Source organism: Vespa mandarinia, chromosome 22 (assembly GCF_050613455.1).
Source record: "Vespa mandarinia isolate Hongniang chromosome 22, ASM5061345v1, whole genome shotgun sequence".
Taxonomy (NCBI): domain Eukaryota; kingdom Metazoa; phylum Arthropoda; class Insecta; order Hymenoptera; family Vespidae; genus Vespa; species Vespa mandarinia.
Window position 1 is genome coordinate 2,597,501 of NC_140831.1, and position 12,975 is coordinate 2,610,475.

General features: G+C 33.3%; 1 protein-coding gene across 1 annotated transcript in view; it reads right to left on the reverse strand.

The window, feature by feature from the left end:
• LOC118447960 (growth factor receptor-bound protein 14) overlaps positions 1–12,975 on the reverse strand; it is a 384,299-nt gene that overhangs the window by 350,577 nt on the left and 20,747 nt on the right. The window contains exon 2 of the mRNA XM_035880543.2: positions 7,212–7,606. Within this exon, the coding sequence (XP_035736436.2) occupies positions 7,212–7,606 (395 nt within the window). The remainder of the gene's footprint in view (positions 1–7,211; positions 7,607–12,975) is intronic.

The window sequence follows — 12,975 nt, forward strand, 5'->3', positions numbered from 1 at the left end:
TTACTAATCTAATCAATCGATAAACAAATATTCCTCCTGTCATTGTATTCCACTTAATGATCTAATCATAACGCCGGAAATTATTTGTTCTATGATATTGAAAAGTAGATAACGTTTAACATGGGGAAATTAGTGCGAAAAGAGTATGGAGTAATTTGAAAAGAGGAAGGAAGGAATAAAAGGTAAAAGAGATAAAGGAGGGATTGAAAGAAAAGGAGGAGAAGAATGAAAAGAAAAAAAAAAAAAAAGAAAAAAAAAAAAAGGAAAAAAAAAAAAAGAAAAAGAAAAATCAACGTTCTCTCATTGGCGAGAGAGTATCGACTCGACAAAGAGAAAAGAAAAGAAAAGAAAAAGAAAAAAAAAAAAAGGAGGAGAAAAAAAAAAAGAAAAAATGAGAAAAAGAAAAGAAAATAACGAGAACGAGAACAAGTTACGTAGCTAGGTAGAGATTTATAAGACGTAAGTTGTAACCTTTTGACCGAACTTAACAACGACCGATCGATATTTTCTTGGTTTCTCACGTGTAAATCTCGCGCGAAAGATTCCATTGCACAAAGTCTCGTAAAACGCGAACGAACGGTAGAGAGATCGATGGGAAAGACGAGAGCGTGTCTCGTCTCTCCAACTTCTCTCTCTCTCTCTCTCTCTCTTTCTTTTTCTCTTTCTTTCTTTCGAAAAGGAAAAAAGAAGGGTGGTATAGCGAGACGAAACGGTGGACGCGCTGGAGATGGATTTACGATTAACTCGGCGAGATGAACGGGCAGTAAAAGACGGTTCGGCGCCGTCAGGAGAGCATAAAGGCTCGTAAAAGCTAATGAGATGAGAGAGAGAGAGAGAGAGAGAGAGAGAGAGAGAGAGAGAGAAAGTACGTATTACTCTTTCTCTCTTTCTCTTTCTCTCTCTCGCTCGCTCTGTCTCTTTATCTCTCTCCCTTAGACGCGAAACGTCCAGTCAAGGTCTTCCAGAGAGTTCTCCCTTTCCCATCCCTTTCTCTAACCCCTCTTCCCCCCCCGCAACGGCCCCTCTCTCTCTCACTCTCTCTCTCTCCCTCTGTCTCTCTCTTTTTCATCCTTCGAGTACAACCAAAAGCTTCTGAGAGAAAGAAGCAATATGTTCGAGAAAGGGACAAATAAGATAGATCCCCACCCTTCTTCTTTCTCTATTACACGTCGTTCACTCACGAGGAATAATAATCGCTTTACGACACCTTTACTATTTTTCTATCTTTCTCCATCCATCCATCTATATATCTATCTATTTATCTATCTATTATCTATCTGTTTCTTTCGTATTTTCTTTTATTTCGTTTTTTTTTTTTTTTGCGAAAGATGAGAGACACGCTAAAGCGGTAGTATGTCATTCGTAGAATGAACAGTGAAGAACTCGTTTCCATATCCTGAACATGTAATAGTACGTCATCTAAGATACGTTAAAGACGTTTACGATCTTATCTATTTACGATAAGATCTACGCTACGATTGATGAAAAACGTATGACCGTACACGAGAGATGATGAGATTAAGAAATAATTGATATTAAAAGAAACGTCTACATGACGTATCTTCTTAAATCTTTGAGAGCGTTGGAAATTTTTGTTTTTAAAGAAAAAGAAAAAGAAAAAGAAAAAGAAAAAGAAAAAGAAAAAGAAAAAGAAAAAAAAAAAGGAAAAAAAAAAACAGAAAAAGAAAGAAAACATAAATTCCACATAACAAATTGAAGGAGTAACGAGAATAATAAAAAAAAAAAAAAAAGAAAGAAAGGGAATCGAAGAAGACACGATGATTAATCCGAAAATTTATTCGTATACCAATGCACTTTCTTTTTATCGTAAATTCGATAACGTAATTAATAAGGATGAATCGTTGATTATTGTTCAAACGACACTTTGATGTTTTGACATTTTGACATTTGTGATATGTACGATGTGTCGAGGCATGGAATTTCTTTTCGTTTTATTTATTTATTTTTTTTTTCTTTCTTTCTTTCTTTCTTTCTTTCTTTCTTCTCAATCTCGCGAAAGAAAATTTTCTTTCCTTTTTCTACAACGTATCACCATCCCGTATCCCCGTTTTCCCCACTCCATCGCCACCATCTTCGTCGCAAGCGTGCAAAGAATTTTTGTTTGTTTACAATGTCGCAAAAGAAAATTCTCTCTCCCACCGTCCCTCGCTCACCTCCCACATTCCTTCGTCCCCGTTTCGTCGTAAGGGTGTATCGTAAGCGTGGAATTCTTTTTTATTTTCTTTCTTTCTTTTTTTCTCTCTCTCTTTTTTTTTTTTTTCTTTTTTTTCTTCCTCTTTTTACAATGCCGCCGCAAAAGAAAATTTTCTTCACCGAAAATCACATCCCCGAAATTCCATTCGCGATCGATTTGAGAAGAACGCGATGGCGCATTTTTTGGCTCCGAGGATATATTTTCGAAATTGACAGAGGACGAGACAAAACAATACAAAACAAAACAAAATCATTGATTTTGATTGATCAAAGCTTCTTATCTGTCTTATTGCGTTTACTCTTATCTTTCTCACGCACGTGTACGTCAACGTGTACAGGTACTCGCAAAAAGATAAAAAAAACCTATCGTGCGATTAAGCGATTTAATTGCATAGAATTAATTATCGGTAATTTTATCCAAGAAGAAGAAGAAGAAAAAGAAGAGAAGAAAAAGGATACAAGATAGAGAGACAGAGAGAGAGAGAGAGAGAGAGGGAGAGAGAGAGAGAGAGAGAGAGAGAGAGAGAGAGAGAGAGAGAGAGAGAGAGAGAGAGAGAGAGACTGTCAGTTTAACTTTGATTACGTTCGAAACTTTTAATCGGAACGTACGATTAAAAGTACGATTAAATGGACGATCGATAATATCACGATGATCGTAAAGATTGCGAAATAAGTAAGTAGATATTAAAAGGTATCGTTCGAAATTAGTAGAAACAAGAGAAAGAGAAGAAGAAAAGGATAAAGGATAAAGAAAAAGGAAAAAAAGAAAGTCGTACGATTACTACACATCCATATCAACATCCGCGCTTGACCGTAGATCCTCGACAAAAATCATAACGAAGCGGCTCGTTAGCGCGAAACACGTTAACTCCATCGTAGTTATGGGTATAGGTAAAAGGTAGAAGATATCTATGAGATACATATGCGTTTATCTATGTACAAGTGTATATATATATATATATATTCATACTTATGTGTGTATGTGTAAATGTCTATGTTTGTATTTACGTGCGCGTGTATATAAGAGGAACTTGCTTTTCGGGCCCGGTCATTCACTCCCGGAGCCATGAGTTTCCTCTCTCTCTCTCTCTCTCTCCTTCTCTCTCCTTCTCTCTCTTTCTCTCTCTCTCTTTCTGTTTTTTCTCTTCCCTTCTCTTGCTTCTCGTCCCCGTTCGAAATGCGCAGTAAACAAACCCACAGTCCGTTTACCTCGCTTTACCGTGCAACAGATTCCGATCATCATCTTCATCTCCTTTCTTCATCTTCCTCTTCTTCTTCTTTTACTTCATTCTTTCATTCTTCCTTCCTTCCTTCCTTCCTTCCTTCCTTTCTTCTCGTAAACGTCGTCTCGAAATCGCAGGTTTCGATAGATATCGACGTCACCTGGTTAAAGCACATTTCTCCTTTCCTCGTTGCATCCTTTTCCCTCAACTCCCCACCTCTTCTTCTTTCGTCTCTCTCTCTCTCTCTCTCTCTCTCTCTCTCTCTCTCTCTCTCTCTCTCTCTCTCTCTCTCTCTCTCTCTGTCTCTGTCGTCCTTATCTTTCTTCCTAGCGATCCTTTCGCCATCACCAATCCTCTTCAACATCTTATCTATCATCGATTTCCTTTTTCGATCAATACGATTCACGATTTTCCTCTGTCTCATAAAGAACGGGAAAGAATAAACCATAAGAGAGAGAGACAGACAGAAAGGGAGAAAGAGAGAGAGAGAGAGAGAGAGAGAGAGAGAGAGAGAGAGAGAGAGCCTACTTTGAACGAACTGGAATTCCAAGGTGAAAATGAACGAGGATCGCACGAGAACGTAATACGTGAGTGGGGGAACGAAAGTGGAATGAGGGGTAGGTAGGGGGGAATCATGAAGGGGTTTCATGAAGAAGGAAGAGCCGACGAAAAAAGAAAAGAAAAGAAGGAGGAAAGAAAAAAAAGAAAAACCAACCAAATTAAACTTGTTCGCAAAGCGGCAGCGGCAACGGCAGCAGGTTTTTAAAGTTTATACGTGCACGATTAAAGAAAAAAAAGAAAAAAAAAAGAAAACAAAAAACAAAAGAAAAGAGAGAAAATAAAAATAAAAATAAAAAAAAGAAAAACCCCTCGTTTTTATTGCCCTTCGGTTGACGATTTCCTGATTAAAAAAAAAAAAAAAAAAGAGATAAAAAAAAGAAAAAAAAAATCCATGTATAAAGTGATAATACGTCGCGTCAAATGATCCAGAACGTATGTAACGCGCGCACACACACACACACACACACACAAATTCCTCGATAAGCATTACCCGTATTAAAATGTCAATCAAATAATTATAATAGACTTGGTACCGCGACTACGCGATACACAAATTTATTATACGTATGTATATACTGAGATATAGAAAGAAAGAAAAGAAAAAAAAAAAAAAGTGAAAAATAAAAATAGAAATAAAAAAGAAAAAATAAAAAATAAATAAATAAATAACATAGAATTAGATAGAAAAATTTTTATATAACTCGGATAATGAATGTAATTTTTAAAGGTGAACAAGCGTAATTTAATCAATGATCGATCATTAACTTTCTAATCATTTTTCTTTCTGGTTAAGGTGGCCTGGGGAGGGGGCGAGGGAGGGAGGGAGGTGGAAAGAGAAAAAAAATAAAATGATAAAGAAAAGAAAAACATAAAATCTTTGAGAATTAGTGTACGACAGTCAACGTGAATAAACACGATATCGTAGAAAGTATTTTGTATCGATCTCTCTCTCTCTCTCTCTCTCTTTCTTCCCATGTCTCTCTGTCCTTGTCATTCTTCGTCTATTTTGTTCTATTGTAATTCGTCGTTAGAAGTGATCGTTCATTCATAACGAGGCCGGTAGTAAACGTAGCCGTAATTGCGTTCGTTAATTAGAGCGTCGTCGTAATTTATTCTTTTTTTTTTTTCGTATCTTCTTTTTCCTTTTTTTTTTTACTTTTGTCTCTCTCTCTCTCTCTCTCTCTTTTTGTTTTCTTTTTCTTTTTTCCGCGCGTGAGCAGTCTCAAGGAAGGAAGAAAAGAAGGACGGTAGTAATACTTATATCACACACTTAACGATTTCAATAATAATCGCAACGAACTTAATCAAACACAACAATAACCATAACAACAACAACAACAACAACAATAACAATAACAACAACAACAACATCAATAGTAGGAGCAATAACCACGATGGAATCCGAACGAGGAATAAAAAGACACAACGTTTTAACGATTGTCTTTTTACGTATTTTTAATTTCTTCCTAGTTTACTTCTTCTTCTTTTTTTTTTCTTTTTTTTTTTTTTTTTGTTCTTTTAATCATTTCCGTTCTTTAATAATAAACGCTCGAGGTATTGACGAAACGCGATGTCGTGCGCCACGAATAAATTTATTTGTAATTGGCACGCAAATCATTTTAAGATGGCCTTTCCACCGTTTTACCATCGACCTTAAACACGGCATCAGGTCGACGAACGTATACGTAACTTATTTACTTACATTGAACATTTACTTACTTACTTACTTACTTATTTATATATTTACGTACTTACGTCGGTCATTCATAAATATATGAAACCTTTGAGAAAATCGAAATATTCGTTATTGATTGTATCATGAATAAAGGATTGAGAAAAATTTGTTACGACGTTATCAAAAGAAAATTTCTAATCGTTTTCATTCGAATATGATAATAACATTATTCGTATTGACTATTAGCAAAAGTAAAAATTATATTCATGATTGTATATTTATGACGTTTAAAATATTAAATAATAAATATCGTTATAATGTTTAAATATTGATAAATATAACAATATTATATATTATAATATATAATATATATATATATACATTATAATAAATATAATAAATATAAATAAAAAAAGATAGTATATGCGTATATATATATATACATATATATATAGAGGATATGTATGATAAGTGCTCATTTGTGTGTGCTTTCTATTCAAATATTTATGTACATACTATATATATATATAATATATTGATCAACGAATAACTAAATTTTTAGTCGTACTATTTGAACATCGTTAAAAAACCTATTCTACATTTTACATAGAATTATTAAAATCTGGGCCGTATGGGTCGTGGAATGCACAAAGCAGGCCTTGTAAAAGGGATCCGTGAAGAAGACGACTTACCGTTCCACAGTAGAAATTCCAGAAAAGCGTCACTGTTCCGATGTGTGAAAGAAGTTATACGTCTCGTGCGCCATCGCTATAATACTCGACAGGGCTAAAGAATTTCTCCCCTTTTATAAATGTTACCAATGTATCCTAATGTGAACGTATATGTATGATGAACGCGAGAATACGTGCACCAATGAAATTAAAGTAACATTGAACGACATTAAAACACGCGAAAAACGACATAGATAGAATGAGATATTAAATATAATATATATATATATATGTATATGTAATTTGACGCGAAGAAAACAGTCATAGATAATAATGCGCACTGACAAATACGATCTATATATACATATATATATATATCTCATTCGTATAAATTTATTTAATTATTTTATTGATTCGATCTAACCGAGTATCTCAATAACAACGATCAACGATAACATGATTAGTAATAAAACTATGACGATGAAAAAACATTGGTTTGAAACGAGAAAGGGGAAGAAAAATTCCCTTTCCCACACCCCGATCCCATTCCCCTAAAAATTCGAACTTTAGGGAGATCTCTTTTCTTTTTTTTGTTCCTTTTATCCTTTTGCGATCCGTTTCGTTTCGATCGAAAGTCGCGCGTCGTGTGACGATACGCGTAAAATAATACGATTGATTTTTTTCGTAACGATAACGTAACACGTAAAACGTCATCGAAATTACGTTCGACAAATTATAATTCCCATTATGACGGCTCTCTATCCCCCGTCCCCGCCCCATTCCCGTGGAGAGAATTGTTTTATTCCGGTTATTTTTTTTCTTTTTTTGTACTTGAACGTAAAAAAATTGGACGATTGTTAAACTTACTGTACATCTTCGAGCATCGTCTGCGTATTTCTATCAGCCAACTGCCATAATTTCCAGTGTTTCTCCTCGATAGATGAGCCCTAAAAGCACCTGCGAGTTTGAAGAAACGTTTAGAGATGAGATCGGCACGACGATCGTTTCTCGTATTATCGAGTTCGTCGAGTTCCCCGTCCATGTGATTCCCAGGAATGATCATTGATTCAGCGAGACGATCTATCGAATTTCTTATTGCCTGATCGTTTATATTACGATTTAGGCAACTCTCAATAGGAAGTATCATATAGGATGAGCTTCTGCATATGCCGACCTCGACCTCAACGCCGCCATCCTCTCGAGTGGCGCTGGTGAGCAATGTCGATTCGACTTTAGTACTGTTTCCTACCATATCGACGGCACTGAAAAACGAAAGTTAATGCAGGTAATGTAGATACGATATTTAACGACAGTTCGATCGGTAAATTACCGATCGATGAAAAACTATCGATTTACTATATCTTGAATATACATACATATATATATATGTATATTTTTTTTTTCTTGTAATTTTTCTTTTCTTTTCTTTTTATATACACTTAATTACTAAACGTATCTATCGAAACATAAAGGAACACATCGTTGATACAAAATATCGATATATCTTTTATCGATCTTATAGATCATAAAAAGATTTAATAATAATAATAATAATTATAATTATTATTATTATTATTATTATTATTATTATTAATTTATAAAATGTATTATTATTTTATTATCGTATGTTAATTATATATCTTCGTATTTTAATATTATTTTATTATTATTAATCGATAAAATAATAATAATAATAATTATTATTATTAATTTATAAAATGTATTATTATTTTATTATCATATGTTAATTATATATCTTTATATATTTTAATATTATTTTATTATTATTAATCGATAAAATAATAATAATAATAATAATAATAATAATAACAATAACAATTATTATTATTATTACAATATTATAAATTTATATAATAGTCAATAACAATAATCTTTTGATTTTACTGACAATAGAAACGTGTTATCTTCTTCCTTGTTGAATGATCAAACGTACAATGAACCCGAATAAGTTAATTTCCAATATTCCGATATCGTGATGGTATTCGATTGATTCGTGTTTACGAAAATAATGTAAACAGTTATAAAACGGTCAGCTATGGTTCCTGGCTTTCGGGGGAACGTTCTAATTCAATAACGATAACGTACTATGAAATCCGTAACGTCGATAACAATACGCGTGATAATATTAATTAATTGTTTTCTCTCCCACCTTCCATCCCTACCACCCTCCCTCCCCCCCCTCTCTCTCTCTTTCTCCTTCTCACCCTTTCTCGTTTCCCTTCGTACACTCTGTTTGTTGCGAACAATACAAACGCTTCGACCTTTTAACGTAAAAATCGAGTATGTATTTTAAACTTCGCTGGTCTAGTTCAAAATCTATCGGATTCTAAATATATATATATATATATATATATATATATATATATATATATGTAGTCGCTAAAGGCCAGGTAAGCTTTTAACCAATAATACTTTTTGTTTACTCTTTTGGACTTGAAAACTTTTCCATTGAGATTTCATCACGCTCTCTCTCTCTCTCTCTCTCGGCTTAACAAAAAAAAAGAAAAGGAAAGAAAAAAAATATGTTCGCGCTCGACCTTTTCTTTTCTTCTATCAATATCTTATGATAAAAAAAAAATATATGTGTATATATATATACATATATTAAAAAAAAAAATATATATATATATATATTTGTATATATAAAATTAATTAATTTTTATATCATATAGATTTTTCATGGATATATTTCATTTAGAAATTAATTTACATATATATATATATTTAATTAATTTATATATATATATATATATATATATATATATATATATATGAACGAATTCATTCAATATGCGAAGTAAAACAAACTAAAAGGAAATACCATTAGTTTAAATTGTATTCCGATGATTAATGCAACAGAAAGAAATTTGATTTTTCAAAAGGAAAAAAGAAGAAAAAGAAGAGAAAAAAAATACACACACAGACACATACATACATATATATACACACAATAGACATACAGGAAATATTCGAAGCTTGTCGTGAAGATAAATCAAAGATATCTGTTTTATATCTGTTCTGGTAAATGAAAATCAAATGCATTGAAAGAACAGAGATGACAACGACGTCGCGAACTTACGCGATTAGATGATATTATCGAGATTAAAGGTTTTTTTCTTATCTCTTTTTTATTTTTCATTTTTTTTCCCGCGTCTTTTCGTACGTATCCCTTTTCCTCGATCCAACTCAGAAGAAGAAGAAGCAGAAACAGAAGCAGCAGAAGAAGAAGAAGAAGAAGCAGAAGAAGAAGCAGAAGAAGAAGAAGAAGAAAAAGAAGAGAAGGAGGAAGAGGAGGAGAAGGAGGAAGGGAATGTACCAACGACAAACCATGGCCAACAACCTTCTTTTCTCTCTCTCTCTCTCTCTCTCTGAACTACCAACGGCACACTCCAGCCGGAAAAGGAACTATCGATCGGGACGAGCCGCGTTCAATTATTCTGGGAAAGCTTTCGCGTTTCATCCCGCACACAACTACTACTAATACACAAATACATTTATCCACATATATACATACATACATAGACACACATACATACATACATACATATACGCAGAAATAGTGATAGACATAGACATAGAAGCGTACCCAGCGATAGACCCACTCACCTACTCCATCCACTTTAACCACCCACTTTACCATCTTCACAGTCCTCCTTTATCTATTTCACAAATCCTACGTCTTGATCTCGAATTCGTTGCATCCTAGTTGCACATTATCCTCCTTTTAACTCGTATCATTCTCACCTCGTTTCATTCTAACGCGTCACTATTCCCCTTGTCTCCTATCCTCCTTCTCATCCCCATGCATCACCCCTCTTTATCTATTCCCCCTCATAAACACAACTCGTCTCTTCAAGCATCCATCTACCTTTGATATGTGTTTTTTTTTCTTTTTTTTTTTTTTTTTTTTTTTTTCATACATTATTCTCGGAGAAAAAGAGAAAGAGAGAGGGAGGGAGGGAGGGAGGGAGATAAAGACAAGTAGATATATTATTTTATAATATTTTTAAAATCTTAATAAATAATTTATATGCATTTGTCGCATACAAAAAATACGACAACAAGTTTAACTTGGTCGTAATATTATAGGAAGAGTAAAAATATGAATAAATTAATGCGATTTTTCATCTTCGATTGCATCTTCTCTCATTCATATTCTCGTCGTACGTTTTTATCCTCTTTTTTTTTTTTTATTTTTCTTTATTTTCTTTATTTTTTTTTTCTTTTTCCTTTTTTGTTAATCTACCATTCTCACAATATTTCGTTCTAAAGATCTCTGTATTTCGCTTTTATTTTTTTTTTTTTTTTTCGTTGAATAAGTGATGCAGAAAGGAAGACAAAAAGAGATAGAAATAGATGTAGAGATAGAGAGAGAGAGAGAGAGAGAGAGAGAGAGAGAGAGAGAGAGAGAGAGAGAGAGAGAGAGAGAGAGAGAGATAAAAATAAATATGCAAAAAGTGTATTATAACATTCGCAAAAAAAAAAAAAAATAGAACAACAAGTGGAACTTTTCATGATGATATTACTGAAAGAGGAAAATATTTTTCTCATATTCTTCTCCTCACATTATCCTTCTTTTAACTTTATCATTCTCACCTCATTTCATTCTAAAGATCTGCATTTTCGTTTCTTTTTTCTTTTTCTCTCTTTTTTCTTTTTTCTTTTTTTTTGGAAGAAAAAGGGACACGCAGACACACACACACACATAAAGAAAGAGAGAGAGAGAGAGAGAGAGAGAGAGAAAGAGAGAAAGGGAGGAGAGATAAAAACAAATAGAAGTTGTTATATACAATTCACAGAGATAAACGAAAACAACTTCATCGTAATATTATCTATAAAATTCATCATAACTTTATCGTAATATTACATGTACGAGAAAATAATTGTGTAGAAATTAATCCGATGTTTCATCTTCGATCGTATTCCCTCTTTCTTTTTATTCATTTTTTTTTTTTTTTTTTTTTTTTTTTTTTTTTTCATATAAATACCTCGTAGCACGTTATTCCTCTTTTAATCATTCCTACGTTCTTTTCGTTCTATCCACTCTTGATTTCTTCCCTTTCTCCTCCCTCTCCCCACCCACCCACCCACGTTACGGAGATAAAAACAAACAAAAAGTATTACATTGCATTGTAATTACAAAGCGTAGCTTCGTCGTAATATACATAGTAACGAGAAAATATAAATAAATGTGGATTTTCTTTGTTTTTTTATTTTTTTTTTCTCTTCGATCGTTCATTTTATTTATTTATTTTATTTTATTTTATTTTATTTTATTTTATTTTATTTTTTTTTTTCGCTTTCTCGAATCCTTGCTTTTCTTTCTCTCTCTCTCTCTCTCTCTCTCTCTCTCTCTCTCTCTCTCTCTCTCTCTCTCTCTCTCTCTCTCTCTTATCCTTTCTCATTGTGTCTTCACTTTAAGTTTGGTTGTACTTTTCTGAATACATAGATAAGTACATAGTTATCACGAACTTCCTCTGATACGTCCTTTGTAGCGGATTCTCTCTCTCTCTCTCTCTCTCTCTCTCTGTGTATACCATTCCCTCGGTTTTTAAAGTTTTTTTCCCGTATCCCTTATAGGGTAAGAACAAGAAAGAATATAAAATAAAGTAAAATCGTGAAAAATAGAAAGAAAATGAAAGAAAAGGAAGAAGAACGGAATAAGAGAGTTGTTTCTTTTACCGTCGATCGATCGTTCATGCGCCCACTTCCCCCTATATCCCCTCCTCTTTCCACCCACTTTCCCACCCACTCACTGGCCGAACGAAGTCACACCGATCTTAACTTCTTTTTTTCTTGTTCTTTTCTTTATTTTCCTTTTTTTTTCTCTCTCCCTCTCTCTCTCTCTCTCTCTCTTTCTCACTTTATCTTCTTTCTCCTTCTTTCTTTCCTTCGTGCACGACTGTGTCTTTCGTACTATCGTTCGTGAGATTGAATTATATATAAAAAAAAAAAAAAAAAAAAAAAAAAAAAAAAAAAAAAAAAGGAAAACTTTCGTGGCTCCTATATCATCGCTTCATTGAAAATAAGTGGAGCAACCCTCCCCCCTCCTATCCCTATTCGTACCATCCCATGACCTCCTCCTCGTGAGCTTTTAAGCGTTCTCGCGATAAAAATTTCGTATACCTTCGGAGAAGCTTGCTTTTCCTTACTTTTTCTTTTTTTTTCCTTTTTTCCTTTTTTCCCCCTTTTTCTTTTCCGCCTCTTTTTCTCTTCCTTGCTTTTGTTATTCTTTATCTTTTTCGTTTACGCTCACCCGCAACCCCTAGGGAGATTAATAAAATTTCCCTTTTTTTTTTTTTCTTTTTCTTTTCCTTTTTTCTTTTTTCTTTTTTCTTTTTTTCCTTTTTTTTCTTTTGCGAAATATTTGTGCGATAACGGAATATTTAATTTCGTTAAAATAATGTTCCGTAGAATTTTTTCAATATCACGAAATTGAAAATCCCACGGGGTTAAAATGGAAAGGGTGAGAACGGATAGGTAAAGTGCATTCGCACGGAAGAAGAATTTTCGAACGATTACGAAAGAATAAATATTATCGGTCGAATTTGTAAAATTATTATTTAACGATGATATTTTACAAAAAATGAAAATACGAAAATGTTAAAAA